The 27,911-nt window shown below is 39.9% G+C and overlaps 1 protein-coding gene across 2 annotated transcripts in view; it reads left to right on the forward strand.

The window, feature by feature from the left end:
* RNF32 (ring finger protein 32) overlaps nt 1-27,911 on the forward strand; it is a 32,995-nt gene extending 5,084 nt beyond the window's left edge. The window contains exons 1-9 of one of the 2 annotated variants that reach the window (XM_038755439.1): nt 889-941; nt 5,675-5,756; nt 6,672-6,927; nt 9,687-9,829; nt 13,564-13,596; nt 14,161-14,285; nt 14,431-14,539; nt 25,624-25,791; nt 27,491-27,911. In XM_038755439.1, coding sequence (XP_038611367.1) covers nt 895-941; nt 5,675-5,756; nt 6,672-6,927; nt 9,687-9,829; nt 13,564-13,596; nt 14,161-14,285; nt 14,431-14,539; nt 25,624-25,791; nt 27,491-27,730 — 1,203 coding nt within the window. In that variant the 5' untranslated portion in view covers nt 889-894 and the 3' untranslated portion in view covers nt 27,731-27,911. Of the gene's footprint in view, nt 1-888; nt 942-5,674; nt 5,757-6,671; nt 6,928-9,686; nt 9,830-13,563; nt 13,597-14,160; nt 14,286-14,430; nt 14,540-25,623; nt 25,792-27,490 lie in introns of those variants that run through there. The other variant, XM_038755440.1, reaches the window with a different exon arrangement.

Consider the following 27,911-nt stretch of genomic DNA (forward strand, 5'->3'; position numbering starts at 1 on the left):
GACTAGAGCTGGGATCTGAATGGTGTGGAAGAGTAGACAGAAGCAATGACACTTTTCACAGTAAGATATCTCATTTCATACATAGTCTCTAATCTCCTGGTGGGCAGGGATCACGTCTACCTACTGTACTGTAGTGTACTCTCCCAAGCACTTAGTACAGTGTTCACACAATAAAGGCTCAGTAAATATTCTTGATTGTTTAGTATTGCATGCCTTTGTGTGAACAGCACTGCACTCGACAGTACTAAAACCTTTTCTTGCTTGAGATTTTTGGAAGGAATACCATTTTATTCTTCTGATTGGTGGTGATTTCCTCAGAAGCTGGGCTTATTCCTTATGCATAGTGGAAAACGTGCGCAAATGGTATTGCCATTTCTGCAGGATTCCCTCATCTGCAATGAGGGAGAAATCACTTGCATTCTTTAGCTGATCGGTAGTATTGACTATGGTCAGATCTCCTTGAAGCATCCTTGTTTTGAACTTGCATGCGTCTGTTAGGGACGGCTTCAGGTGGTGAGCGAAGCAACCCTCTGGGAGTGCAACAACAAGGTGGACGGCAATGTTTCAGTGGTTAAGAAGCCCAAGTCGGGGAAGGTGCTTACGTGAACAGGGACCTGGGAGAAGAATGCAATGGCTCTGCGGCAATAGCAGGCCAGGCATGGTCAGTGTCCCCAAGGGAGAAATGCTGTAGATTGAGGGGTTCAAATGGACTTTCATATGATGACATTATGAACGACTGCGTTTGCCCAGAGCGCAGTGTCAGAACATCAAGGGGGAAATAGCCAAGTTTTCTGCCCCTCAGAACGGCCGAATGATTGAACCCAGCACTGGTAGGCCCAGGAGCTCAGATGTAAAACCAAGGTCTCGATTAGGGAAAGAAGAAAAGGAGAAACGATGCTGGGGAAAAACTGTCTATTTCCTGAGCTGTTCCATCAGGGCAGGTACTAGGCTTTAGGGTAATGCATCAGACATTTCCATTTTCATGTGTATAGCTGTATATCAATTTATTCATTGGCCTACTTTTCTGTTTATTGTTATATTTATGCCCTTATTCTTCTACAGTCACGTCCACCCATCACCCCCATTAGATCCTGTAAATTCCTCAAGAAAAGGAGCTGACGTGTCTTATTTCTAATAGACATTCAAGAAATACTGATGCTGCAATTCTGAGATGTTCTCAACTTGAGTGGCATAATTTTAAGAAAGTACCTTCAATCTTGTGAAATATTCAGGAGCATGGCTCAGGCCTTAGTAAGGCTCTTCTGTTGACAACAGAAAAGTATTATTCCAACTGCATTAAAATCTGTACCACTTATTTTGTTTGTACTCAACTGTTAAATCTTTGCAAAGCATGAATTGCAATTTACGTGTTGGTGATGAGTGAGCCCTCTCCCTAACATAATCTGTTTTCTGGCTAAATATGTGGAAACTCCCTGACTGGAAGGGACATTATATTCCTCCTCCTCTCTCCTCTTTTCATCATCTGTGAGACATATGAACATGCTTCACCTCAGTAAGCAACTTCAAAACCTGTGATGTTTTCCCATTATGTAACCTCATAATTTTACAAATAGGTCACTGGGAAGATTTATTTTAAAACGTTTCAAAGAAGATAAAGTTGGGTACTTCTCTAATGTTTTTCCTTATAGCATCATTGAGAGAATTTTGACTTAAATTTGGGAACTTGATGACATTTACTCTTTAGAACGACGAATATAATCACAGTCATGGATCTTTGGCTAGCTACACTTTTAAAAACTAAACGGAAGCTTTAAGAACATAGCCCTTCTATAATGTAAAAGTTAAGTCATGATTGTTTTTATATACCTCTATCTTTTAACCTTGTGTGAGTGGTCAGATGTGCTTAAGTGATGAATGCAGAATGACACCCTTTAATTTACGGAAAAATAAAGATCTCTCTCTAGCTTTTCTCCTCTCTACTTGGCCACCTGTGGCCCTCTTGTTTTCTGGCTCTGTGGAGCAATTTTCCTATTAGTTGTTGATATGACCAGTTCCTTGTGGGTTGGGGAGGGGCTTCTCTGTGCAGGATCACCCAGCTGCTAAGCGCTCCCTTTCTGCTGTGCTGGAATAATAATAATAATGGTATTTATTAAGCACTTACTATGTGCAAAGTACTTGGTAGATACCAGATAATTAGGTTTGTTACAGTGCCTGTCCCACAATGGACTTACCAGCAAAGGGAGAGGGAGAACAGGAATTGCATCCCCATTTTATCCCCATCTTACCTCCTTCCCTTCCCCCCAGCACCTGTATATATGTATATATGTTTGTACGTATTTATTACTCTATTTATTTATTTATTTTACTTGTACATATCTATTCTATTTATTTAATTTTGTTAGTATGTTTGGTTTTGTTCTCTGTCTCCCCCTTTTAGACTGTGAGCCCACTGTTGGGCAGGGACTGTCTCTATATGTTGCCAACTTGGACTTCCCAAGCGCTTAGTACAGTGCTCTGCACACAGTAAGCGCTCAATAAATACGATTGATTGATTGATTTTATAGATAAGGAAACTGAGGCACAGTTCCTGACTTCCTCAACGACACACAGCAGGCATGGGGCAGAACCGGGACTAAAACCCAAGTCCCTTGACTCTCAAGCCTGTGCTCTTTCCACTAGGCCACACTGCTGCTTGGCTTTGAACTCTTAAGGCCAGACCTGCTTTATTAAGTTTCTCTTTCTTCCATGTTTTTCCTTCTCTTTTCTCTGCTAAACACTAAAGTATCATTCTTGCTCTCTTCCTTGCCCCTTCCTGCTGGCAGAAGAAATTGGGATGGAGGGCTACATATTACTCACATAGAGGAAGGGTGATCTAGCTGATAGAGCTAGAGAAAAATTAATTCTTCCACTGATGGAGAGATACTGATCAGTTCTCTTAACTCTGCCTCATCTGTGTATCTCCACTCTATGAGTAATATTTGCCATATGCTTAAGTGGGATGCTCAAATAGGTAATATTTGTACAGCTTTTTAGTTTTCCAAAATATTGTTTGCTGAATCAATCGTAGAATTGTATCAACCCAATAGAAGTGTTGTACACTGTGATAAAAAAATATATGGTTATGCTGAATGAATTGTATTTCAAGGGTGTAGGTCAATATTTGTTTCATTTTGGAAGTAAATTTCTTAAACCTGTAAAATAAGTGAAATATTGAATACCTGTCAATCTCAATGTAGGAAAAATGTCTGCTACTAAACATCTGTTATTTTCTATCATTGTAGCAATAGCACTAACAGGTTACCTTGTGAGCTTTCTAAAGGTGCTCACTTTTCTCATGAAATAAATGAGTAATATGGGGCATATCTCTTATCGACAAAAGATAGCCATGGTATTTTTCTTCTTAAGGGTTAGATGTAGGGCCCTTTTTAAAAAATGGCATTCCTAATAGAAAACTAAGCTACTTTGATTTTTCTAATTTTCTTGTAAGCAAAAGAACACTAAGGCAGTCACAATACCTGCCCCGAAATGAGCTAGTTTGAGAACAATCTGAGCCTTGCAAAGGGCTGAAAATCTAGGAAACAAGTTTGCCCAAGACAATCCCAGCCTCAACCTAGCCAGGCCCAATTCTAATAAACCCATACCAAACGTGAACTTTAGCCTACACAAAAGGCTCATGCAAGTGTCCCCGAGAGTTATCATCATCATCATCATCATCAATCGTATTTATTGAGCACTTACTGTGTGCAGAGCACTGTACTAAGCGCTTGGGAAGTACAAATTGGCAACATATAGAGACAGTCCCTACCCAACAGTGGGCTCACAGTCTAAAATGGGGAGACAAAACCAAACATACTAACAAAATAAAATAAATAGAATAGATAGGTACAAGTAGTTACGATACCAACAACCTAGGTGACAGTTGGGCAGGAGTGAAATCCCACATGTGACAGCCCCAGGATGCTTTTGCCCCAGCCTGGCTCCCTTCAGGTCTTCTGGAGCTGCTGTCCCCCATCCATGCCTGAAATGGGAAAATTGTGGAGGACCAGCCAAACCTGGACCAAACCCAGCCTGACACCACCAGCTCAGGATCTCAGATTCTAGCTAGACCTGTGCTTCCAAACAATGAACTGTGCATTCCCTTTCAGCATTTGGGTTTATGCCCTCATTGGTTTTTGGCTGGAAGCACTGTATAAACATCCTTGTTAATCAACAAAGCACCCAATCCCTCGGCAAACTGGTCACTAATTATATGAGGATGTAGTGATGTCTTGCCACTCACCACCATCTATCTAACCTTGCTTTTAAACCAAGGATTTCAGGAGGAACTAACGGAGTTGGGCCCAGTAATTCTGGCTCTCAGTTCAGGACTTCAAGTGGTTCTCATACTGAGTAATAAAGATCATCTTCATAAGCATCACCAGTTGAAGAAATGCAGTGAAAAACTCTGAAGATTTTGCCAGTGATGGAATGTTAAGCCTTTTAATCTACCTCAAATAATCAACAGATATGGACACTAAATGGTAGTTGGTAATAATAACGGTATTGTTAAGCGCTTACTATGTGCCAAGCACTGTTCTAAGCACTGGGGGCAGGGGGATACAGGGTAATCAGGTTGACCCACGTAGGGCTCACAGTCTTAATCCCCATTAGGCACCACCTGGCTTGGACAGTTTGGTTATCACAAGCATGGTGTACTCTTCCCCAAATGCTCTCCACCGGAGATTACTAGGGTCCCAGTGGGTGTTTAAAACTGTAAGGTGAAGCCCCCAACCTCTTGCGCGCCCCTCCCTCCCACCCTCGACCAGCTGCTGGATCTCTCTGGGCTCTCATGATCCAAGAGAAGGGGCTTTGGTCTGCCCTGTACCATCTTCCTGCTGCTAGGGGTTACTCCCCCAGAGCTTCAGTGGGAGAAAAATCCTCAGGGTTTTGAGTGGGAGCAGTTTAAGCGCTTAGAACAGTGCTTTGCACATAGTAAGTGCTTAATAAATGCCATTATTATTATTATTATTATTATTATTATTATTATTTAAGGCACCTGTTAGAAAATTTCTGGGAAAAAAAAAAGGATCTCCTGGGTATATACCCCCCAGAAATTGCCATTTCTACCATTCTGCAAGGCCCTGAAATGGGAATGAGGTAGCAGCTAAGTAAATGCTCTTCTATGAAGGGTTATGAAAACTGGATCTAAAATTGAACTCTCGCCTTAACAGTGTTTTCTAAATCAGATATGAATAGAGGCATTTCCACAATAAATAATAAAGCCAATCTGGTTCAGTGATGACTGAGTTGAAGCTCATTTCTCTCAAGAGGATTTTGCGTGAACCAGTTCTGCACTTAACTCAAGAATGAAGTTATTCTTAAAGTTATCACTCTCTGTAAAGCTTTTTGAGGACTTAATATCCATTTGTGAATCACAGTTCCTTTTAAGATACTTATTTTGAAACTTTTTTCTGTTGGCATAGTTAAATGCATTTTAACCATACAACCACATTATAGTATATGACTTCAATTAAAATGTTTTATGCATTTATGTACAGATCCATAATTTATTTATATTAATGCCTGTCTCCCCCTCTAGATTGTAAGCACATTGTGGGGAGGGAATGTGTTTACCAATTATGTTATACTGCATTCTCCCAAGCACTTGATACAGTGCTCAGCACACAATAAGCACTCAAATGTGTTTGATTGATTATGCCCATTTTTTATACAGGAATTGCCAGAATTTAGTCAAAAATATCATCCTGATTTGGAGAAAAAGAAAATATTACTTGAGAATGTTGCCCAATAAAAAGGTAAACTGCTGACTTTTTTTAAAACACACAAATGAGATTACTCAATAATAATACTCATAGGATTTTACATTTGCTTTCCTTCATTAAAGGGCTAAAATAATTAACTATTGGCTGCCTTCAGAAATGGGAAGGCAGAGGGTATAGGAAGAGGTTAGAGGAAATCAGTTGAAAATAGAGTTGCACTGTGGTAGCTTGGCTTTTCCTGCTGGTGATTGTAAGCTCCTTGTGGGCAGGGCTTGTATCTGCCAACTCTTTTAAACTGTACTTTCCCAAGTGCTTAGTACAGTGCTCTGCACACAGTAAGTGCTCAATACACACCATTAGTTGATTGCTTTCCCATTGGTCAGGAACAGCATACGAGGTGTGGATAGCAAGGTTAAAGTTCCCTCTCACTGTGGCATATGCTGCTTTCCAGCAGGCACTCCTAACTACACCATGCTTTTATTTTATAAAGGAAACCTACTCTGCCTGCCAAAATAAAGAATATGTACTTGAATGACTATTTCTGTGCAGAGAACTTCTAACCAAGATTAGCCTTGGGACTACTTTAATTATAGTGAGGTAGCATATGTTTAGGCAGGTTTTGCTTTTATAGTCCATAATGAGTTTATTGCATATTATAATTATGGCTTCAATAATTAAGTGAAAAATTACTACTATGAAGTTCAGATAAATGATTTATCCAAGATTTGTTTTGATTTTTGAAAAGGTAAGGCTAGGTCAGCCATTCTTCAGCTTTATGCAACTGACTATTTAGACTATTAAGATACTGAGTTCAGAAGTGAAATACTAAATGCCAGGGTTCGAGAAGTTATAAATTGGAACACAATGATTGAAACCTGTGGTTTATTTAAAGATGCTTCACGTAGTTTGTAGTTTGTAAGTCTGAATTCCTCATTTTCTAACTTATTTTAGGGTCGCTCTAAACCAGATAATTTAGCAGTTACTGCTGTCGCTTTACAAGATCACATTTTACATGATCTTCAGCTCCAGAATCTTTCATTAAGTGACTTTTTGAAGAACAGAGATAGACGAGCCCAGCCTCGAAAAAAAAGGATGGGAAGAGCAGTAGTGAATACTGGACTAAAAAAACCAAACATCCAGCACAGGAAAATGGAAGATCCAGAAAAAGAATATGTTCTCGATCCTAACCCTCCTCCACTAACTTTAGGTAAAGTATTCCAATTGAACTATTCCGTATCTATTCCATATCCATTGATAAAAAAATACTGTGTGACAGAGGACTGTAATTTGGCATAAAAACCTGTTGTATGTATTAAAGTCACCATTTAGCAAAAAAAATTGTATTGCAACAAAACTACTGCCTTCTGGATCGAATGACCACATCACTTTGAGCTGCCACAGACTCTTTCAAACCCTGGTTTGGCTCTGCTGGGTACCATGCTGTCAGTGGCATAATCATGGTTCCATTTTACCCCAGGTCTACAGGTGAGGAGCTTTGAGTATTTTCTGAAGGTAGTTTAGAGATGTCTTGCAATGTGAATGTGTGTTGAGCTTTATATAATAGGCTAGTTTCCTTCCAACCAGTCTCAAATCACAGCTGGAGAGATTTAGATTACACATCGGAAAGAACTATTTTCAAGGTAGATGAATAGGTGATAGAGGAAAGTTAGAGAATCTCTCTTCCTGGAATTTATTACAAAAAGACTAGACCTACATGTGGGTTAGGTGCCGTCTGCTGGGAATGAGAATTGGCTAGGAGGCTTCTATTGATCCCATCCAACTCTAAGAGTTAGTGATTTTTCTTAGACACACTTAAAATCATTCTTGCTATTGAAAGGCTGAATAGTTGAGGGATGGTGAAGAAAGTAGGCCTGGTTATCAGCCTTGGTCTTTGTGGTGAGTTTTTCACAACCCTCTTACCACACTGATGCAGGATACAATGAAACTCAATTGATAAATACAATCCTGTGGCTGAATTTTGAAGTCACTGGAGTGGAGAATATTTTAAGATTGGATTGTATTTTATTTAATTTGTTCAAGATAGCAGCTATCATAGGCATAAAATTTATTTTGCAGTAACATTTACCCACACTTATTCAGACATAAAAGGTTTGTTCTCAAGTGGTTGATCCTGAGGCAAAAGCCAGAAAGAATTAACACCTGTTTGAACACCTAATTCAGATCAAGAAATAAACACACAACAATAACATAAAAGTCGCAGATGTAAGAACATAGAAAAACACTCCCGGCAAACAAACTATTCAAAAGTACATTATATTAATTATAGTTTTCATTGTAGCAAGCTCTGTAGTTAAAATTACAATGGCACACATTATCAACCCTGTTCTCACTCGCTTATAACTTCTTTTAATCCCCCTTAGGAATGATATTTTTCACACTTGATACTGTCCTAAAAGTGATTTTGGGGACAAAATTAGTTCTTGTTTTAAGTTTTTTCTACCAAAGTTGAAACAAGATTTGTCTTTATTTTTTACATCTAGTGTAGAACCAAACATTTTCCTATTCATTTTTAGAGGTTTCTGGGGGCCTTGAAGGTCATCTAGTTCAGCCCCCTGTCTCCTTACAGTAAGTGCCTTAAGCATCCAGGAAAGATGCCATAATCAACTTTATAAGTCTGTTTCAGTGTTTCATCACCTTGACAGTCTAATTCTTTCTTAGATTTTTATCCGACTCTTTTGCTGCAATTTAAATCCATTTCTCCTTGTTTGATCCGCTGTGGACAAGGAGAAAACAGGACAGTCCTGGATCGAAAGCCCTTCATAAAAGCAATTTTGTCCCCTCTTCAGCCTCTTAGGAACTGTTTTCCAACCCATTAATCATTTTTGTTGCTCTGCGGTTTGGACCCTCTCTAGTTACTCCAGATCCATTTTCAAGCACACTGACTAAAATGGGACCCAATAATCTAGAGAAAATAATACTGGAATTTTTTTCGATGTCTTAGAAAAGGTACAAAGTAAGCTGACTCATATTCAGACTGTTGGAACTATTATCCCAGGTCATTTTCTGCAGTGATTTCTACAGATGATTTCTGTAATCATCTGACTGCGCAGTGAAATTCGCATTGCTGCCTTATCCTTCCGTAAAAGATGATTCTAAGTAGACAATAACTGAGTGACAGTAATTGAGGTGGCAGATACAGCTGCTTTACCAGAATTTCTCGATTAAACTTCAGATTATATGGCTGCGCAATGTCTTCCCACTTTGCCTGAAGTTTTCTAAAGGTAACCAGTGTGATTTTGAACCGACTGCATTGAAAAGATACCTATTCATTCTATAATGTGTTCAGAGATGTATATATATATATATGAGGGAAATGTGCTTTGAGATTTACTGAATATTTCTTTTACATGTAATTAATCATTTAAGCAAATATTACATTCTATTACTCTACATGGCATTTATTTATTTAAACCTTCACTTGCTTAAATGTTTCAGACTTACAATAATTTTTACATTTCAGGAATGCTATGCCTGAATAACACTCTTTACAAATTACCTCATTCACTATCACAGCACCCCATTAAAATATTACTCCATGGCCAAAGTGGTGGAAACTGAGGTAGATTTGGCAATATAATAAAAATCTCTGGCTTCAAAATCGAGTTTATATACTAGAAATTAATGGTCTATCAATGATCCACCCTAAATATCAAATATCAAAACAAGGATATATAATAAGACAGTTCCACCACCTGATTTGGATGAGACACAATACTCTCTCTTTCACCCTTCATGACTGTATAATAAAAAATCTTGTAAAGTGCTCTATGACTCTTGGAAGGCGTGGACTCTACAGATGGAGAATGGTAGCAATGTAGTAATGATTTGACAATGTGACAATTTGAAAGCATCTTTGTAGCTTTCCTAGGAAGAAAAATGCTGTTGTTTTTAAACCATTATGTCGGTATTTCCAAAAAAAATGGGAATATTGTATTCTGACTTTAGCTCAGAGATTGGGTTTGGTTGAACCGCCTTCTTTGCCACTATCAACGGATGAATGGGAAAAAGTGAAACAGAGATCCATAAAACAAGGGGATTCTATGCATCCATGTGCAATCTGCAGAGAAGAATTTGAACTCCAGTCCCAGGTACTTACCAGATTATCTCTCAGCATATCTCCAAATAAGTTTGTGACACTGCAACCTACTGGCTCTAGCACTGAAGAGGGAGTTGGGAGGAAGGCTTTGTTTCTGGTAGACACTTCAGTCTTGAAATTTCCATAGCTCCATCAATTAGAAAAAGATAGCAGAGTTAAATAGCAGTTTGTAAATCCCCTTGGGATGAAATGTCATCATCCTGGACACATGTTCCTGAATTTATCCAGAAAATGTAGCCCCTGTTCACTAAAATCTTACAAAGTAAAAGAGAATGTTGACAAATATACAAGTAGACACTTTATCCAAAAGCTGAAAAGAAGGGTAAAATGTTGGGGCTTGCTGTTGGATTGTCCTCTTTAAAAAGCCCAATTTTCTGATTCAGGAAAAGACAAGAAAAAAGTACACTTTGTAATGTGTCTGCTCTTAATTCTTAGGAAAGAAAATCAATCTTTAGCCTGAACTTAATAGCACTTATCTTCATTTGTGAACCTCAACCCAGAGGTAAAAATCAATTTACAAATCCTGGTATAATGTCACCACTGCCTCATTCTCCTTGGCCGCCTCCTCCTTCTTGGCTCAACTTCTGCCATATCTCAGGTGTTAGGAGAGCTGCCAACAAGGAGAAGTAGACAGCGACAGCTTAACTTGTAAAGTGGGCCCATTCTGCTCTCTAACTCAGCTGCCCTGGTTCACCCTTCTCTTTTGACCCCTAAAGATTGGGGCCCTTGGGGTATCTGCCCAGGGTCTCAAACCCCCCAAAAGGAAGGCGATATCATCCTGGGTTTACAGGAGGAGAATGCAAGAGGAAGACGGTAACTGAATCAGTGTCAAAGTCAGGATTTAGAACCTGTTGTCTTCTAGCCTCAGGCCATTTCAATCAATCAATCAATCAATCAATCGTATTTATTGAGCGCTTACTATGTGCAGAGCACTGTACTAAGCGCTTGGGAAGTACAAATTGGCAACACATAGAGACAGTCCCTACCCAACAGTGGGCTCACAGTCTAAAAGGGGGAGACAGAGAACAGAACCAAACATACCAACAAAATAAAATAAATAGGATAGAAATGTACTAGTAAAATAAATAAATAAATAGAGTAAAATACACACATCCCCTTAGACAATACACCAATTTCCATGCATTACATGCCTGCACACATGGCTATATGCTACTTCTGATTCACTGGCCTCTGCACTAACATCCTCTCTTAGTTCATCAGATGGGTACTACTTGGTCTCCTTTCTGCACTTGAAGAAAAAATCCCATTCTTTCTTGAGGATAAAGAAATTTCCAATGGGTATTCTAGCTAGGTATAGAGCAAATTCTCTTAAGACATTAATTCCAAGGCCACTGGCCACCATAAAGCAGCATCTAAAGCAACAACGGAAGGACTCACTTGTTAATTTTTGCAGCAAAAGTCTGCCTGGATCCAGAAGAAATAGTTTCAAACATTTATTTCTTTTTCTCTTTGCCCTGATTATTGCTGGTCAAAGAAACCATCCAAATCCCATTCAACAGCAATGAGCACCCATAAAGCTAACTTATTTGGATTAAACTCCAAGGATAAAGTTTTAAACCTGACCCATTTTCTGTGGAATTTACCAAGGGCCCAGATTTGCCAAATGAATGAGCGCCCTCACTTCTGGGCAATGTTTTTACTCTGGGCCACATTTAAGTTTAGGACTAAATAGTGTTCTTAGTCATCTGAAGCTCTTTTATTCATCCAGTAGGCCCTGGGCCTATAAAGAGAACCTAGCCTTCACATTCCTCCAAAGCTGGGGCTTGGAAAGAGTTCAATTCGTATCACAACTTGGTGGTCCAAGTGCCGGGGAGTGTCTCTCCTCTCCCTCCATTTTCTGAATTCAATCGATTCCTCACCCAAACTATCAGTTTAACTGGGCCAATGCTTATGAATCAATGGTATTTACCGGATGCCTGCTGGTTGCAGAACGCTACTAAGCACTTGGGAGAGTACAATCCAACGGAGGTCGTAGACATGCACCTCAAAATCAAAATTCTATTCCTGTCCGGTTTCCAGATGTTTCAGTTTGCCAGGAAAATGGTAAATATTTGGCACTCATCTAACATTTAATGTTGTAAAGTGCTATACTATTATTAATCTTCACACACCTCTGGGAGGTATGTATATATTTTCCCCATTTTACAGATGAGGAAGCAGATAAATAGTTCAAGGGATTAACTCCCGGCCACCCAAGTTGTTAGGGGCAGGGCCTTATGGGGCGCCAATCATCGGAACAGGTGACTACTTTCTAATACACTGACAGCCATTTATTCCTTTATTTCAGTTATATAAGTATTTGCACTTGCTACTATGGTCTTAGGAATCAGAAAGCCAAAAGCTTCATTTTCTTATCTATCCAGAAATAGAGCTGTATGAAATGTATTTTCACATCTGCTGTTGCAATGCGTTGTAAGATTCCCTTTTGAACGGTGAGGTGATTGACTCCATACTGTTTTTAAACCATTGAAATGTTAATTATGAAAAAAGAACATATGTAGATTGGTAGGCTCATTCATTTCAGAATATTAGGGCTTCTTCTCAATCCATCAGCCTTTTGTCTTAAGGGTGGGCAAGGAAGGGATTTAGAACAATTCTGAGCTGGATTTTTTTTTCCTCTAACATTTCCTCTTTTCCCCCCCACCACAATCCTCTCCATTTAACGGAAAGTGTAGATTGCACAAAGACAGGTGGGATAGCCCTTGCAAAAAAACAGGACAGTCCTGCCAACTTCAGGCTGTCTGGCTATGCTAAGGTTTAAGTCTTTACAAAGGAGTGCTAAAGAATGCACTCATTAAAGGTTACTTTAGATTCCACACAAAAAAGGGAAATGCCTTTGGCTTTTTTTTTTGTCCTACATGTTTCGTTAACTTTCCTCCCTCAAGGGGAAAAAAAAAGCCACTGTATCTGAAAGCTTTCCTTTAGTTGGCTGCTAGCCATTAATCCTTTTGTGTTTGCCAGCTCAATAGTGCATACTAGTTGTTCTAGTTTCACCCCTTCCCCAGTTCTTCCTTCCACTAAGGACCAACTGCCCTTTTTTGTCTGAGGCTCTCGCTTTTGTGGGAGCACAGATCACCACTATTTGGTGGGAATTTGGGTCAGAGAAAGGTGAAGTTTTCATGAAGCTTGTGAGCACGTTTTCCCGGCATTAAAAAAAATAGTTATTCATATGCCTTCATGATGTATAGCTTCCTTAAAAGTTTAAGAGTGTTATTTTATGGGACAAAGCACAAAAAAGTATTTACTTAACATTACTTTGCTTCCTCCTCTCACCAGCCCCCTATGCCTCCACCTCTTCTCTGCCCCTCCACACACAAAATCACTGTCTAGGAAATATATCCTCTCCCTCATTACTTTATTTCCTTATAGACACTTAACCACAAGCTTCAGTTCAAAACTAGCAGCATTATGTTCTGTTTTATTTATCCACCCTGTGACTGGGAATTAATTCTAGGACTTGATTATTGAAAGTGTTTCTTTCATTCGATTTATTTTCTAGCTATTAGTGCTGCTCTATTCTAAACTTCTTTTACCCACTGAAGGCTACAGATTTTTAAGTTTCATTGACAACACACTCCTTTTGCACAAAACAACACAGTTAACCTTTCATGTGTTCAGAACTTTGCTTTTAATTAATGCATTTGTGGTGCTTGTCTTTTAAACTAATTTGAACTTCAAACATTTTTTTTGTTTTCCTCTGAACAGGTGCTGCTTTCATGTTCCCATGTATTTCACAGAGTAAGTAAATCCTGTTTTAACTGTTACAATAAAGTATGCAATACATCATTCCTGTAACTTAAAGAAATCTAGTCTTACACAATTCAAAGTGCTCCCTAAAAGAGCCATTTATTTTATCCTTAATCACCATTTATAGTTGAGAACATGACTTAAGGGTACTATTTGGTTACAATACAATTCATCCTGTTTTAAAATGGTGAATTTTATGTGACAAAAGAACCACAAATGTTTGTATAACAGATTGTTATTAATAATGTACATCAAAGTGAATGATAGCTTAATTCACATGATTTAAATGCATGTTACTCTTACACACAAAGATTTACCTTTACAGCAGTTGATGTTCAGAAGTTTTTGATGTATCTACATGTATATTCTTGTAAAATACAATTTTTGGAACAGAGTTCATGGAGAAGGTGTTAACGTCTGATTAAACTTTTGCACATCATAACATAAATTGGACTTTGTCTCAATTATGAAAGAAAACACTGTAATTGAATGAAAAATTTATAAAGTTGCTTATAAGTAATTACTAAAAATTTAAAAATAAATGTTTTTCCTTAGGCATGTCTTCAAGCTTTTGAAAGGTTCACAGGTAAAAAAACTTGCCCTCTGTGTAGAAAGCAGCATTACCAGACAAGGGTGATCCATGATGGAGCACGGCTATTTAAAATAAAATGTGCAACGAGGTAAGAATTGTTTAAAATGAGTCATGGTATCCAAAGTCTTCATGTTTAACCTGGATGAAAGTCTAAAAATAACTCATTTATTACTATTAGAAAATTTAATGTGCAGCTAAATTTATAAACTGTGCTTATGTTTTTATTTTTTTAGAATTCAGGCTAGTTGGAGAGGATACGTGATTCGAAAATGGTACAGAAATCTCAGGCAAACTATGCCCCCTAAAGATTCCAGACTAAGAAAGAAATTCTTTGAAGAAAAGGTAATAATTGGGGAGTGCCAGAGTTGCCGAGCTTCAGCGTCATTACAGAAGCCTGTATCCTTCACCTTAAAACATTTTCCAACAACTTCTCCATTTCTTTTTCCTGCTCAATGAATGGCCTGCAATGCTTTTCTCAGCTTAACCCCAAGAGAGGCGTGGGGTGTCTTACCTTTGTCTCATTTTCACAATCTGAAGAAAAACTGTGGGAAACACTCAAGCTTTCTTCTACGGAAGGAGTATGAGTAGGGCTTTAAATGAAAATAAAGGTGTCAACAGCACAGACACCAGCTCTGTTATGTTACTGTGCCCTTCTGAGAAGGGATAATGCAGGGCAGTTTAGACCCACGATGGATGGTGATGCACTTAACCTACCATCCCGGAGATCTGAAATGCTTTCCTACAATCAGTTGTAATTCAGCGCTTATTATATGCACAGCACTGTACTAAGCACTTGGGAGAATACAGTATAACAGAATTGGTAGACATGTTCCCTGACCACAAGCTTACAGCCCAGAGGGGAGAAAGACATTAATATAAATAAATTACAAATACGTACACAACTGCTGTGGGGTTCTCTGCCCACAAGCTTAAGGTCTAGACGGGAAGAAAGACATTAATATAAATGCCTTACGAATCCGTACATAACTGCTGTGGAGCTGAGGTGTGGTGGAAAAAAAGAAGCAAATCCAAGTGCAAGGGCAACGCAGAAGGGAATGGGAGATGAGGAAATGAGGACTTAGTGAAAGCCTCTTGGAGGAGACGTGCCTTCAGTAAGACTTTGAAGGTGGAGAGAGTAATTGTCGGCTAAGACGGGGGAGGGTGTTCCAGGCCTGCGAAAGTACATGGGTAAGAGATCACTGGTGAAATAGACAAGATCAAGGTACAATGAATAGGTTAGCGTTAGATGAGCAAAGTGTGAGGGCTGGATGGTAGTGGGAGAGTTATGAGGAGGGGGCGAGGTGATTGAGTGCTTTAAAGCTAATGGTAAGGCATTTCTGAGGTGGAGGAGGTGGATGGCCAGCTACTGGAGGTTCTTGAGGAGTGGGAAAATATGGGCTGAACATTTTTCTAAAAAAAGAAAAAATTATCCAGGCAGCAGAGTGAACTATGGACTGGAATGGGGGAGAGACAAGAGACAGGGAGGTCAGCAAGGAGGCTGCTACATGAATCAAGGCGGGATAGGATAAATGCTTGGATTAACACGGTAACAGTTTAGATGGAGAAGAAAGGGAGGATTTTAGTGATGTTGTGAAGGTTGAATCGGCAGGACTTAATGACAGACTGAATAGGTGGGTTGAATGACAGTGATGAGTTGAGAATAATACCACAGTTATGGGCTTGTGAGGCAGGATGGATGGTGATACTGTCTACAGTGATGGGAAAGTCAATATCCTGTCATTGTTTGGGCTACTTCTGTGACTGCCCCCCCTGCCCCCCCCCCCCCCCCCACACACACACACACACACAGTCCCTACCACCTGAGCAGAAGGCAGGATGGATAAGTTAAGGAGGGTTGGTTGGGAACAGGGGCTGATGGAGGAGTCCTAGAAGGGAACAAAGCTGGCCAGCCTGGTTGTGTGGCCATGTAGGTTACCCTTTGGTCAGCACGTTAGTGGTGCCAAAGCATGAGCTCATCTCCAAAAAGACTTTGGCCCTAAAAAAAGGAAGTGACAGATGTGAAATCCCAGGAGTGGCCCCTCTGTTAAAAAGGATCTTTTGCTCACTAACTTTCTCCTTGAAACCTGTTTTTAAAGAAAAAAAACATCAAACCTGCAAACATCAAACCTGACAGCATGACAAGGGATAGCTTTTGTGGGCCCAATGTAGACGAGCCTGGGGATCCCACAGCCTTTTCAGACACCCCCACACACCCCTATAAATGAATTCCACTATCAATGGCACTGTCTTCCAGCATAAAGCAGTGTATGTGTGTGTGAGAGAACCCCAGAGCAAATAATTTCTACCACTGTGCTCTTCGATTGGATTGTGTTGGCTGATTCTTGCCCTCAGCTGTTAAACCCCTGATCTAGACTATCATTCTACTTTATTAAATTTGTCATTTAACTTTCTTTCCTCCATGAAAGCCCCTACTTCATCATCTTGCTCCCTTTGTATATTTTGAAGCCCCAAGTAGAAAATAAATACGGTTGATGGTGAAATGAATGAAAAATCCAGATGCTCAAATTCCATCTTTTGAGCACAAGCAGAAGGGAATGAGAACTATCATCTCTATACCCCAGTTCTTGTTCCAACTGCCTCCCTAGCTCACCTCTTTCATCACTAGCCCTTTGGTCACACAAACACTTCAAAAAACACCACCTCCCCCAAAGAACATTATCTGATGACCCCCATCCCCAACCTTCCTGATCATGCCACCCCACCAGCCATTGCAGCACTCAGGTAATTATCTCCATTTTTTGTGTTTACATCCTGCCTCTATTCTCTCATCTATTTGGCAATTTATGTTCATTTCCTCTTTTAGATCCAAATTTCGGAAGAGGCAGAAATCAGGTCTCAAAGCCCTCTGTATGCTTAGGTGCCTACTACAGTGCTTGGGCTGCGTACATTAGGTGCTCAAATATGAACAAGGATGGTAGCTTCAGGGAAACAAAATAAAAAAATGTGGATCTTATTTCCTGAAACCTTCAGCTAGAAATTCCAGTGGGTTCAACTAAGCATCCAACTCTTCAGTCAGGACAATTTCCTCTTAACTATCTGTTTAGCTTTCTTTAGCTAAGAGAGAAAATCTAGACATTTCTAAGTATCCTGTATAGATCCCTCAATTGACTCACAGGTTTTACAAGAAACCTGACAACCCCTAATCATTTTCTAAAATATACCTTTTATCTAGATTAATTGATGTGTCTGCTTTCCCTGTCTCCCTCCAGCTGTTCAAGCCTTTCCTATTTTTTTGGAAAGAGGGAAAAAGTAGCTCTGCTAGTAGTTCTCCAGCCCTCTCGTTTTATTCTCTGGAAAAAGAACCTTCAGTGACCAGGAACTAAAATGACAGCTGTTCCAACCTGACCCACACCCTCCCCATACTGTCCATAATTCTCTCGACTAATTTACTACTTTCTCAGTAATACGTTTCACCTTTGTCCCTGGAAGTAATTAATCACTGTCCCGTTAACTTACTCCATTTTAAAGAAATCACTGTCCAACAGTCTCCTCCTCAAACTCCTATTTTTTCTATTGCTTCAGAAAATTTGACATTTTCATGGGTAAGGCAGTTTTGTCTTTTGACTCACCTTTAGAAAATTCCAATATCCTACGGTTCTATAGAGCAGAGATGGTGTTCTTTTTGAATACTTAAACCAGAACTAAGTGAACCCCTCATTCATTAATCGTGCCTTTAAAAAAAAAATCACTTGTTAGCTCAGAGGGGTTAGACCCTTTCAGATCTAAACACACATTTTATTTTCCCTTCATTCTATTGTAAAGATTGCGGGATGCAAGAGCCTCCTTCCGAAAAGAAAGTAAAAACGACCAAGAGGGAGCAGCACCCAAAGCAAGCAAGCCGAGCTGGGGAGCTGCAGGGAGAAGCAGAACCAGGAAATTAAAAAACAAAACAAAACTATTATTTTAGGGATATAAGCTAGTGAGTTTGGGGAAAAAACCGAACAGCTTACCTACAAATCACCCACAAACACTTCTCCCTAAAAGTGATAATAGCCTGTTGTAAAAGCAACTCTTCATCAACCATAAAAAATGAAAGCAAAAAGCAAGTTATTGGAGCTTATGATATATGGCATAATAATTTTTTTCCGTTTAATATTCAGAACAATTTTTAAAAGTTAATAAAAAGGTTAACCTGACAACAGCTGCCTCAACGCACTGTTAGAGAAGGAGCGTGGCCTAGTGGAAAGAGAATGGGCCTGAGGGTCAGAGGACCTGGGTTCTAATCCCAGCTCTGTCACTTGCCTGCTGTGTGACTTTGGGCAAGTCACTTCATTTCTCTGTTCCTCAGTTTCCTCATCTGCAGAACAGGGAGTCAGTACCTGTTCTCCTTCCTACTTAGACAGTGAGTCACATAGTGGGACCTGATTATTTTGTACATATCCCAGTGCTTAATACATGGTAAGTGCTTAACAAAAACCACTATTGTTATTATTATGAATCATGGAATTAGAGAATTATATAGTTGGGAGCCCTTTCAGATAGATTTTATTCATTTTGAGCCAAATGGGTCCTCTGAATTAGCCCCAGTAAGGAAAACATACAATTCAAACTCTTTATAGTTTTAGAAGCAATTCAAAGGATGGAGGAAGGTACCAAGCTAGGCCTCCTGCTTCCCAGTCCCCTGTTTTTTTTTCTGCTAGGCCTCAGTTCTAGCCCCAGCTAGGTCGCTGACCTGCTGGTTAACCTGGGGCAAGTCACTTGACTCTCTAAGTCTTAGTATCCCCCTTTCACAGACTCCAAACTGTAAGCTCATTGTGGACAGGGAATGTCTGCCTATAAATACCACTGATTGATCTGATTGATGTTCTGATTGATTGATGAGCTGTTCTCTCTACCTCAGCCTGTCAGCCCCATGTGGGACAGGGACTGCCCCAGTGATTGCCTTGCATCTATGGACTGTTAGCTCCCTCAGGGCAGGAAACGTGTCTACCATTTCTGTTATATTGTGCTCACCCAAGTGCTTATTAATGATAATAATAATAACAATAATAATAATAATGGCGGTATTTGTTAAGCACTTACTATCTGTCAGGCACTCTACTAAGCACTAGGGCGAATACAAGCAAATTGGGTTGGACACAGTCCCAGTCCCGCATGGAGCTCACAGATGAGGTAACTGAGGCACAGAGAAGTGAAGTGACTTGCCCAAGGCCACACAGCAGACAAGTGGCGGAGCCAAAATTAGAACCTATGACCTCCTGATTCCCAGGCCCGTGCCCTATCCACTATGCCATGCTGCTTCCCTGTGTGCTCTGCACACAGAAAGCACTCAATAAATACGATTGATTGATCTACCCCAGCTCTTAATGCCACGCTTGGTACCTAGTCACTCATTCATTCAATCAATCATATTTACTGAGCGCTTACTGTGTGCAGAGCACTATACTAAGCACTTGGAAAGTACAATTTGTACCAAGTACCTACTAAACACCTTATCAATACCATTACTGTCATTTATTCTAATTTCTTTGAACACAGAAACTTGCTCATAGTATACAAAGCACAAGACTCAGGCCAAAAGATTTCATCAGATAAATCCCTCATTCAAATTAAGACTGTCTCCACTGGGAAGCAACATTAGAAAGACAGAGAAAACCAATTTACTTGGTTTTACCACCCCACCAAATTAAAAAAAAAAAATCCATCACCTGGCTACTCCCTCAACCCCAAGGCAGAATTCCATGTCTTACGGGCGGCTTCCCCATCATCTTGGGCAATGTGTCACTGCTCTACTTGACCATCAAATCCCAAACCGACTCGTAATCTTCAGCATCCTGAATACGTAAAGAGAAGTTAAAGAGTAACGGTATTTCCTTCTCCAAAACAAGGCTTTCTGGAATGCCTAGCCTACTGCCAAACCCTGGTAACTTCACACCCAAATTACTGGCCTGCTGCCTAGACGCCCACCCCAAACTGTTTTTCTCAGTTCTACTCAATCATTTTCCAGCCCCACTGCTCCAATGTTGGTAACAGAGCAAATGCATATGGCTAACAAGACCTTTTGAGGCTCTTCACCAACTAGCCCCTCCCCTCCCTGCCCACACCCTCTTTCCAGTTTAACTTGTCTCCTTGCATTCAGTCCTCATCCCCAAGCCTTTCACAAAGTTAAACCACATAATATTTATTTTATTCTATTTATTTTATTTTATTAGTATGTTTGGCTTTGTTCTCTGTCTCCCCCTTTCAGACTGTGAGCCCACTGCTGGGTAGGGACTGTCTCTATATGTTACCAACTTGTACTTCCCAAGTGCTTAGTACAGTGCTCTGCACACAGTAAGCGCTCAATAAATACGATTGATGATGATGATGATGATAATAGTTTCCCCACAGTCCACCAAATGACATCTCCCTCTTTTAAATGTAATTTCTAAGATGGTCCCCTTAGCAGCTTTCCCCCGTTACCATTAACCACTCTCCAACCTAACTTCCCCCTTACCACACTCCTGAAATAACTGCATGCTTCTTTCCCCATACACCAGACTGTATGCTTGTGTGACTGTATGCACACAGAGGGCAGGATCTGTGTTTGTGTTTTTGTTTTATCTAGACAATAGCTCCTATTAATACTTAGTCGAACAGTTTACCCAGAGGAAGGGTGAGGAATCTGCTATTAGCTCAGCCCCTTCTGTTTGATTTGTAAATATTTTGAATGATTTCTCTAACTGAAACCTACTTTGACTGCACTGTAATTTGGGGAGTCATTGTTAAGGAGAATAGTAGCAGAGAGTGAGCCTGATAGAGCTATTTGTCCTGGTTAACAAGGCTAGTCTTTATTCACAGCTTCAGCCCCAAGGGAGACCTTTGCTAATGCATCCTCTTTCTGTGTTCTTAAGGTTTTAGCCAGCATCCAAAACAAAAGTTGGAAGATGACTGCCAAATGTGGATTTGATACACTTTCTGATGTCTTAATTTGGGGAAGGGATACAGCCTCTTCAGTGTTGTCCTTTAGAAGTGGAGTCAATATTATTTCATGATTCAAAATTAATTTTAATGAATACTTACACCCACAGGTGCACCCTGAGTTGATCTGTGAATAAAGGACTCAATCTTTCCCACTCACGTACACATTTTTACAGATATCTTGAGTATCTTATTTGAACATAAAATTTGATTATTTTACATATTATTCATATTTATTATTTTATATCCCTCGTTTGTATATTTCGAGGGCCTTATTTTTTAAAAAAATGGAGTAGTATTTTTGCAAGAGACAAAGATAGAATAAAGCCCTTTCTTCGTGATGTAAGGGTTGAGTAAAAGATGAATGAGTTGATCTGTGAATAAAGGACTCAATCTTTCCCACTCACGTACACATTTTTACAGATATCTTGAGTATCTTATTTGGAACATAAAATTTTATTATTTTACATATTATTTATATTTATTATTTTATATCCCTCGTTTGTATATTTTGAGGGCCTTATTTTTTTAAAAAATGGAGTAGTATTTTTGCAAGAGACAAAGATAGAATAAAGCCCTTTCTTCGTGATGTAAGGGTTGAGTAAAAGATGAATGAGTGAAAGACGAAAGAGTTGAGTAAAAGATGAATGTTTTCCCTTATATCATCAATGATGTTTATTGAGCACTTACTGTGGACAGAGCACTGTACTAAGTGCTTGGGAGAGTACAGTACACAGTCCCTACCTAGAAGCTTACCGTCCACAGACATAACAATAATAATAATAATAATAATGGCATTTATTAAGCACTTACTATGTGCAAAGCACCGTTCTAAGCGCTAGTACGAATAATTTATAATATAATTTATAGATATGTAATGGCCAAAATAAATTGTTAAGACCTTCGTCAGTCATCCCATTCAAAAAAGATTACGTTAATATTCTTCAGCACCTGTTTAAAACGTTAGTGAGACTGTGCTTCATGTGACATGCAGATTTAACTTCTGCCTAAAAACAGAACTGTGGTTTCCTTGCTCAGGTTAACTCCACCTTCACACACCTGGAAATCTCTGACCCTGACCATTATTCAGTTTATTTTAAGACTAATAGTTTACATTTTTCCTCACATAAAAACATTCTGAAGAAAAGGATAATCACTATTATTCCTGACTACAAAAAATGAGAACCTTCAGCTTATGAAACTGAAAACTTGCACTGGTAGAAGAAAATGAGTTTTACCCAATAGCCTGTCTTTGAAAAAAAAATCAATTTTTAATTTTATTTTTAAAACCAGTTGGAAAGCAAAGATAAAGAAGTGTTTTTTAGAGGACCAATACCCCAAACTGCTGGTATCCCACGTGGTGGAAGAGCACTGACATGACCTCCGGAACAATGGGCCTCCAAGCACAAGCTCCTTCCAGCTGTGTGAGCGTGGGCAAGCCCTGCATCAAAACAGAACCACAGAAACCCACCAAGGGAGTTGAATCCCCAGTGAAGATTTTCTATACATTTGAGAATTATTCAAGCGCTATTTTATTTTAGTCTCTTGCAAATAAGGGCAGCCGCATCAATTCTCTTGAATCCAAACCCCTCCCTTCCACATAGTCCTCCTAGAGAAAGATTTACCGAAGAAGGCAAGCTTATAGAACTGGGCTTAATGTTTATCAGGAACATCAATGACTTTAGCAAATTCAGGATCAAGACTAAGTGTATGTAAATTTTACTCCTCTGTTCACCTGCTTGGATATGGTTAAGTTGGATGGGAGGTTAGCTATAAGGGTATCTTATGCCTAAAAAGAGTAGCAACTAGGTTTTTCATTTGTTTCCCTGGTCTTTGTACAGGAGAATTGTTCTTTGGTGTCATGTTTATTGGGTGTCAGTTTGTGGGAAAATGACCCATGTGTTTTATGAACAAACAGCAATCTGTTTCCAGCCACTAAGAATTGTTCCTTTCATAAACTTGTCATGCTTTAAAATGTCCCTGCCACAGTCTTAACTAAACATCAATACACTTCAAAGAAACGTGGTGTTACAATGTTGATGGTTTTAAAATATATTGAATTCTTGTGGCAGTACAACAAAGGTTAAATGTCGAGTTTTGTTCTCTTAAAGGAGAGTGTCATGGAAGTAGAATCTGAGCCAGAAGTGTCACTGCAGAAACAGAGTATTTTAATTGACTGGGGGGAGTTACAGTAGTCCTTATTGCTCTAATCCATTCAAGTTCGTACTAATTCAGATCAAAGAGGCTCGGAAAGGTCATTGAAATCCTGTTATGGTAATATCTCTTCCCTATGTGTACAGAAAGCTCCAAGTGTTGCCTAGAATGCAGTGTGTTTGGGAGTGAATTTCTTTGATCCTTATCTATGAAAGTCTGCTTGCATATGTCATTTAATTGAGGTATGGTCTTTTATTGGTGCAATTAAATCTTTTCAACTGCATTACATTATCTCCACCTTAGCTAAAAGTCCTGGCTATTGTTTAAGAAGTTAGGTAAGTAATTTGTAAAATGATGTGGTTGACTTTAGGTCCCCTTCCTCCCTGCCCTTCCCATGTGATTTCTCTAACAATTTTCATTTAAATCTCACCAAACAGTGTAATGGTCTTGAAGTTTGTTTAGTCCTTTGACTTCCTTTATCACATGGAGATGGCAAACATTCTGTTGCTAACTTGAAGTGGCTCCAAGCAGCAGGACTAGAAGGATATTAAACCAGTAAAAGCTTATCAACTGATTCATTGATATGCTGTAAATTCCAACCTTTTCATTTTGCTTTTGAGGGTTCCCATAAGTCAACACATTAGTAAGCAATTTGCTGACACCAAGATGGATCACTTAGGAAGGCCTCCACTGGTGGACAAAGTTCACCTGGGTGTTTTTGTTTGGCCAAATTTTTTAATGTACATCTTACATGTTACTCTTAGAAGGTCGGATAATTGCTTGATCTATCAACTAAAATTGAAATACTCTGGCCAGCATATATATGTACACTTTACACATTTAAAAAATCCCTTAAAACCATACCTTTTCCAACAGGTTTTCCTGTTTCCTTTGAATAATTTGCTTTAACCACTGTCATTTCCTAGAATTCCCTCGTAAGTTTTTTTCCCCTGAACGCTCCCCTTCACTACAAAAAAAAAAATCAAATAAACTTGAATTCATTTATAATACCCCAGAATCTAGCAAGTTACAAATAAAGGACCAAAGACTTAACTTAGGTCACTGCAGATGGCACATTCTCAAAGATGTTATTGTAAAAATGACTCTAAATTCCATTATAGGTTGTCATTAAGACATGATGTTAGCTCCTGGAGGACAGGGATGGTGTCTACCAACTCTAGTGTACGGTACTTTTCCAGTGGCTTGCTCAGTACAGAGCTCTTTTCCCTTTAAAATTTCAGATTTGGGGAGAAGAGAATGGGAAGAAACTGCTTAACGTAGTTGCACTTAGAATGGGTAGAAATGTATAGCTGCACAGAGTGTGTGGGTATACTATGCTTCTCAAGACAAAACTCCTTGCAGCGATCCTCCCCATGCACAGGGTGGGTTGGGGGGAGCAGGGGAGGGTGCATTCTAGGCCTGACAACCCACCCCACTGTGTACACACAAAGATCGCCCTTTGCTATGCTGATAAGGTGGCTATTTTAAGTGTCGGCACTATTTTCAAATCTTCCCCTTTGTATCCCAATCTTCCTGAAACCTCTGCTTAAGGAGAGCAATCCCTGTTCTGTTTGCCACATACCAGGCCGGTCTGTCTGCAAGACTTGTCTCCTCAAAGAAGGAGGAGTGATAGCATTTATCAAGCACCCACTGGGTGCACTGCACTGAACTAAGCGCTCTAAGTATTAAAATGAAGACGTGATACATTCCCCGCTCATAGTGAGCGTGTGCTCCAATAGGGGAGACAGACAAAAATATTTACAAATAGAGCTAGCCAAGTAACTGAAGTTACAATCGAATAGCATATATACAAAAGGACTTGGGTGGGGTAGTTATAAGTATGTGCTGGAGATTGCAGATGCACTTGCGTAACTTATAATAGTGGTATTTGTAAAGTGCTTACTATGCGCCAAGCACTGTAATAAGTGCTGGGGAGATACAAGATAACTAGGTCCCACAGGGAGCTCAGTCTGAGGGAGAACAGGTACTGAATCACCATTTTGCAGATGAGGTAAGTGAGGCACAGACAGGTTGTGACATGTGACATTTTAAAAATTCAATTTCCCATTCTGCTATACTAAATTTCACTTTCAATGCAGGGCTAGCTGATGGTCAGCCCTTTCAAATCAAGGGCATAATTTTGGGGTTCATCCTAGGCTAAGAGAACTACTTGGATCTCCGGTTTTTCAAAAAAAAGTTTATTTTCAATTGGGGGAAGTTACGGCAATGAACTGGCTTATGAAGGGGAAAAATGCACTTTGTTTTCAAACCCAGCCCAGCACCCCTCAATCATATGTTAGGTTTATACTAATATTTCAAGTTTCAATAGTAAGTTATTTCCCTTTTTTCAGTTCAAAGAAATCAGTAATCGGCTACTGCGTTCATATGACACAAACATTGAAGAGTTTTTTTCTGAAATCGACTGCTGTGTAGCTGCAAACAGGCGCATTCTTCAACAGCTGGAGGAAAAGTGTGGCCGAGAAGTTGCTGAAGTTGAATGGGAGAAAGTCCAAATGCAGGTTGGTTTGGGGCTTGTGATTTCCACAAAAGAAGTTACAAAGTACTAGGGTGCCCTTAGCAGGTGGCTACATGGATGACCTGCTGAAACAGAGGTAGGGAGACAGAGAAGTGTGTGTGTGTGTGTGTGTGTGTGTGTGTGTGTGTGTGTGTGTGTGTTGGGGGGCCACGGGGGAGGGTCTTGGGGTACGGGGATGGGGAGGAGAGCCTTTCCTTAACAGCAGAACGAGGTGGGGAAAGAAACAGTTTTAAACCACTTGGCCAACTGTCATATTTGATTATTATGGGGCTCTCCGGTAAATTCAGCAGTGGCATGGAACGCCTAATGGGTACCATGCAGGAAACATTTCCAAGATCAAAAAAATATATATTTTAAAATTGATATGCATAGTGACAGGATCAAATGTTATAAAATACACACCAAGAATAAAAGGTTTCCCTTTTTTTGGTGTATTGAACACAAACATAAATCAGCATGGGCCTGGGAATCAGAGGACCTGGGTTCAAATCCAGGTCCGGCACTTGCCTGCTCTGTGATCTTGGTCAAGTCAAGGAACTTCTCCGTGCCTCAGGTTTCCTCCCTGTGAAGAGAACAGCAGCAGGGAAATGAATCAGATTGGCCCAGCTCTTCCCCCAGTTTCAGGTCATAGCATATGTGCAGGTGATTTCTCACTGCTATTTCCTAAACTCTCCACACTGCCCCCTTTACTCCCTCTCACCCCACGGGGCATTTGGTTTTAGAGCTCTGAATTGAAAACTAACTGCTTTGAGAAGCAGCGTGGCTCAGTGGAAAGAGCACGGGCTTTGGAGTCAGAGGTCATGGGTTCAAATCCCAGCTCCGCCACTTGTCAGCTGTGTGACTTGGGGCTAGCCACTTCACTTCTCTGGGCCTCAGTTACCTCATCTGTAAAATAAGGATTAAGACTGTGAGCCCCCCGTGGGACAACCTGATCACCTTGTAACCTCCCCAGCACTTAAAACAGTGCTTTGCATGTAGTAAGCACTTAATAAATGCCATTATTATACTTTTAGACTGTGAGCCCACTGTTGGGTAGGGACTGTCTCTATATGTTGCCAATTTGTACTTCCCAAGAGCTTAGTACAGTGCTCTGCACATAGTAAGCGCTCAATAAATACGATTGATGATGATGATGAAGACACGAGTGCTCAAAGGGCTCCCCCTTAGCAGTAAGACAAGGGCACAACACATGGCAATACCTGAGCCACGCAGATCCACTGGGCAGGTTTGCAGGTAGCCCCACGGAGACTTGAGCCCATTTTTACACAACCCCTACTTCACTTTTGAGAATCTCCTTGATCCATCCTCCCTGAGGCTGGGTCCAAGACTCAAATCACGCACAGACCTCCAACTGTTTCAGCCCCTCTCAATTTCTCAATACTGTACTTTAATACTTCCTGATTAATGGAAAAAAAGCAGGCATTGGATTTAGCACTTATAATGGAGTTTGCGAGTAAAATGTGCTCTTTTAGAGTTCTCTCTAAAATAAATAAGATGTCTTTCCCATTTTGAAGATGAGAAAAGATGAGATTCCAAATCATTCTAGTAGACGGGATGAAGAGACATAACTCAACAGAACACCACTCTTGACAGCATTCCCAGAGGTTATATAGTTTAACCAAAAGTTTCTATTTGCAGGTATTTTAATCATCATCATCTCATCTCTTTTCTTCCCATTTCAGGCCCTTCACCAAGAGATATCCGACTGTTCCATTTGTCTTACCCCACTCTGTCTCCCAACCCACTTGCAGTGTTCCTCTTCAGAGCCGGTCAACAGCCAGTCACGCCACACTGTCCTCCTGTCTTGCTCACACATGTTTCATCACATATGTCTTCTGGCATTGGAGGAATTTTCCTTAGGAGAAATATACACCTGCCCCTTATGTCGTTCGTGCTATCAAAAGAGAGTTCTTGAATGTTAAGTTCTGCTTTAACTGGAGGTGTCCATTTCGGTCAAATAACTTGAGAAGGTCTAATTTTCAACGAGTTTGAATTCACAATCCACAAGAGACACCTCTCGGCGTAAATGCTTACTGATTCTGTACAGGCACCATCCATCTTTGCCAATTCAAAACCAAATAAAAGTTCTGAAAGCCAATTAAA

This window comes from Tachyglossus aculeatus, chromosome 13, assembly GCF_015852505.1.
Source record: "Tachyglossus aculeatus isolate mTacAcu1 chromosome 13, mTacAcu1.pri, whole genome shotgun sequence".
NCBI lineage: Eukaryota > Metazoa > Chordata > Mammalia > Monotremata > Tachyglossidae > Tachyglossus > Tachyglossus aculeatus.